This window comes from Branchiostoma floridae, chromosome 7 (assembly GCF_000003815.2).
Source record: "Branchiostoma floridae strain S238N-H82 chromosome 7, Bfl_VNyyK, whole genome shotgun sequence".
Classification (NCBI taxonomy): Eukaryota; Metazoa; Chordata; class Leptocardii; order Amphioxiformes; family Branchiostomatidae; genus Branchiostoma; species Branchiostoma floridae.
Window position 1 is genome coordinate 11,234,866 of NC_049985.1, and position 3,445 is coordinate 11,238,310.

Below are 3,445 nucleotides of genomic sequence, written 5' to 3' on the forward strand. Positions count from 1 at the left end.
ACTTTTATTACCTGCTAATGTTTTGATTATTAAGCTTGACCGCTATTTTTTATTAATGGTACATAATGAATCAGCTACATTTTGTTGCAGGAATAATGTTTGCAAAACAAGTTGGCAAGCAAATAAACTAATGGTTGTGCAGGTTAGAAAACTTGGTTTTGTGGAAGAACTGTCAAATGACTTATAAATGATGAAGCCAATTTCACTTCACCAGAAGTGTTCATTCTGGTTGGAAAACTAAGAACTTGGGAAGTAACATTCTTTTTCATAGAAATGACAGATTCTGATGTGCTTTATGAGGGTCTGCATGCTCTTTTCGTACTGTGTGTAATAGTTGTAATGCCATACATTGTATCATGTACAATTGTCGTGCAATAAAGTTCTTCTGTATCTGTTGTACAGAGTCTCAGACTTCTACAAGGAGAGGAGAGATCACATGATCAAGTCAGCTGACAAGTGGCTCACAGGCAAGTGGTGTGCATGTTGTAAGTTTGTCTGTTACAGTTTAACAATATGTGCATGTGTGTGTGTGTGTGTGGCTCAGGACCTGATATGTAGGCTATAGGCTAGGGGCGTTGTTTGTCTTTAGTCAGTCTGGTGTTGGGGTGCGGTTGTATCTTTGATGGTATTGAAGACTTGACTTCAGGCCTTTTACATATATTGTATAGTTTTTTTCTAATTGTATAATCCTTAGAGATCCACAAAATGTATGTCAGAAAAGAAGATGGTAGATTTCAGAAAAAGAGATGGCTGTCCACAGCTGTCACATAAAAAATCAGTGATTAAAAGTCACTTATACTTTCCCAAGCCTTACAGAGTGGCACTCGCCCTCAGCTGGTATGTTCATGTGACTTTCCCTTATGGTGGAGTGAGGCCCACTGAGCCTCTTTGGCTAATGTGTCTAAATGTGTGGAAAAAAACACACAATGGTGGTGCCCCAATGTGCCAACATGCGCACATTGATTTCCACTAAAAACTATTAAATTTTTCTTTTTGATACTTCCCCAGGCCTTGCGGAGTGGCACTCGCCGTCAGCTGGGATGTTCCTGTGGCTCAATCTGCAGGGCGTCCAGGACACCCACAAACTCATCATGGAGAAGGCCATGGAGAAGGAGGTCCTGTTTGTGCCTGGGAACGCCTTCTCTGTGGTCCCCGGGGAGCCGAGTCCGCACGTTCGAGCTGCCTTCTCTCAGGCTACTCCTGAACAGATGGATAAGGTGAGGAGTGTTGGATGACTAATGATGTATAGATTAAGAGCAACTCTTATTAAGGGCAATAGTTTTTTATAACATGAACATTTTAGCAACCCTGTAGTCCATAACTCCAAAGTCATATGGTACCATTAAAATACTATTACATTATGACTACATTATATTGAGTTTTTGTCAAAGCTCCTTGAGTATATACATATTGTGAAACTTGTAATCCCACATAATTGATTGTATTGTATTGAAATTTTGTTACCCTGCAATTTATAAGGAGAAAATGTTACAAGCATGATTGAATTAAAAAAAGACATCAAAACATGTCACAAAGGGTAAAAAGATTATTTTCTGTTGATAAAATTTCCCAATTGCTCTGTCAGCAAGGTACATGTACCTGCTTTAGTTATTACATTATATATATATACATGTAATGAAAATAGACTTAGGCATAAAGGTCTTAATATACACTATCATAATTGCTTCTGATGTCTTTTCCTGATGTTGATGAGTAAAGAAATGCCGTGTCTTCCTGCAGGGTCTGGAGAGACTAGCAAGGCTGCTGAAAGAAGAGAGCCAGCTGTCTTGAATATAGACAACGGATTCTAAATATCTTAAAGGTGTTATGGGTTATGCGGAACAAAGAAATTTTGTCAATCAGTCAGGCGTCTTTTATTCAGTGCATTTGGATGGTTTTGGTGTATGTTATGGAATGGTAGAGGGTAGGATATTAAACTCACCATAACTTTGGGAATTTATGGACAAGAGTATTCAGAATCTTCAGAAAACCCTGTAGTATCATGGATTGTTTAATTTAAATTAATCTAATTTATTTGAAGACCAAATATTGTATTGCAATAGTCATGTACAAAATACAGTGCCATGCAACAATTGTTTGATTATCATGAATTGTATTTTTTGACCATTGTACAGAAATTGGTAACTGAAAAGTATACAATTTATATAATCTTGTGGAATAAAAACAAGTTTACTAAAGTTTTACAGTCTTGTGTGGATTAATGTTTTCATTATCAGCATTGGGCCAGCGCAATTAGCAGTTGAACCAAGGAAAACATGTTAATGTTGGCTCAACTGGCTGGTGTATGTCAAAAATTTGCATTTCTCAGGTTTTGGTCATTGGGTTTTGATGGAGTGGGCGGGTCTATCGGATTGGTCCATTACTGACAGCCATGTAAAATTTTCTCATTTGTTGTTTACATAAAAAGAAAGCAAGGCTTTATACAGACATTCCAGCAGTGTGTCAGCTACAAAACAAACTTGGATTACCCACTTTACATGAGAGAAGCAAGCACGTCTTGCCCTTTTTTTACAAACCACCTACATTAGTAGAAAAAACACCCCCATATGTTAAATGGTATGTCCCTACCAAACTTTCAGGTCAGGCAGGGGTCATGTTGATCTGGGGCAAGTGTCAGCTGTGACAGTGTGGGAAGATGTCGACGCATATTCTGCACAAAAGCGTTAAATTTACGGGCATTTGGAGGCCCAGACGTCCACAATGTTCTCTCTTGGAGCTGACAAAGCCGTGCCGCACGTTTTCAACAAGCAGAAGGTGGAGTATGGGTTAGATTTTAAGCGCTTGTGGTAACTGTTTTTTAGATCCGCGCTCACTCCCCCACGCACTGTTTCGTGCAAACAGTACTCTCCAAGCAGAGGTAGAATCGCGCAGATATAGTAGTAGTCGAAAAAATTACACTCGCGCTCTTCCTCTTCGACCTCTGCTTGGAGAGTATGCAAACAGGTCGCCCGATGCGTCCTCAAATGACCCTCTGGTTCTTCTGCCAAGGACAGTCACCTGGGCAGTCACAGTGCTTTAAGTACCGGATGTCGGACGCTTCGGACCTTTACCGACTCGGACCTAGCAATTTCTGGTCAACTCGGACCTAAACCCTGGTCAACTCGGACCTTCGGTGATTTCTGGCCGCCATCTTGGATCATCCGTGTTATGGGTCTAGATGGGAAATTGTCGGTAACGTTACCCTATTTACCTAGAAAGTACGTTCATGGCTTGGCACAGGCGCTTTTGACAGCTAAAAAATGTCAAAAATCCACGGCGGCATGATTCCAATGCCCATCACTCGTATACGCGTACGGCTAACACTCGCTTTCACGGAGGGCTGGAGCCGGGCATGCCGCCGCGGATTTTTGACATTTTTTAGCTGTCAAAAGCGCCTGTGCCAAGCCATGAACGTACTTTCTAGGTAAATAGGGTAACGTTACCG

The 3,445-nt window shown here is 40.8% G+C and overlaps 2 protein-coding genes across 2 annotated transcripts in view; both read left to right on the forward strand.

Annotated features, from left to right (window-relative positions):
• LOC118419877 (kynurenine/alpha-aminoadipate aminotransferase, mitochondrial-like) overlaps nucleotides 1–2,190 on the forward strand; it is a gene marked incomplete in the record, with an annotated part of 8,099 nt that extends 5,909 nt beyond the window's left edge. Inside the window, 3 exon segments of the mRNA XM_035826531.1 lie at nucleotides 403–467; nucleotides 1,009–1,217; nucleotides 1,741–2,190. Of these exon segments, the coding sequence (XP_035682424.1) occupies nucleotides 403–467; nucleotides 1,009–1,217; nucleotides 1,741–1,791 (325 nt within the window).
• Nucleotides 2,191–2,593: 403 nt separating this feature from the next.
• LOC118419463 (medium-chain acyl-CoA ligase ACSF2, mitochondrial-like) overlaps nucleotides 2,594–3,445 on the forward strand; it is a 14,006-nt gene continuing 13,154 nt past the window's right edge. Inside the window, exon 1 of the mRNA XM_035825843.1 lies at nucleotides 2,594–2,775. Coding sequence (XP_035681736.1) covers nucleotides 2,657–2,775 — 119 coding nt within the window. The 5' untranslated portion in view covers nucleotides 2,594–2,656. The remainder of the gene's footprint in view (nucleotides 2,776–3,445) is intronic.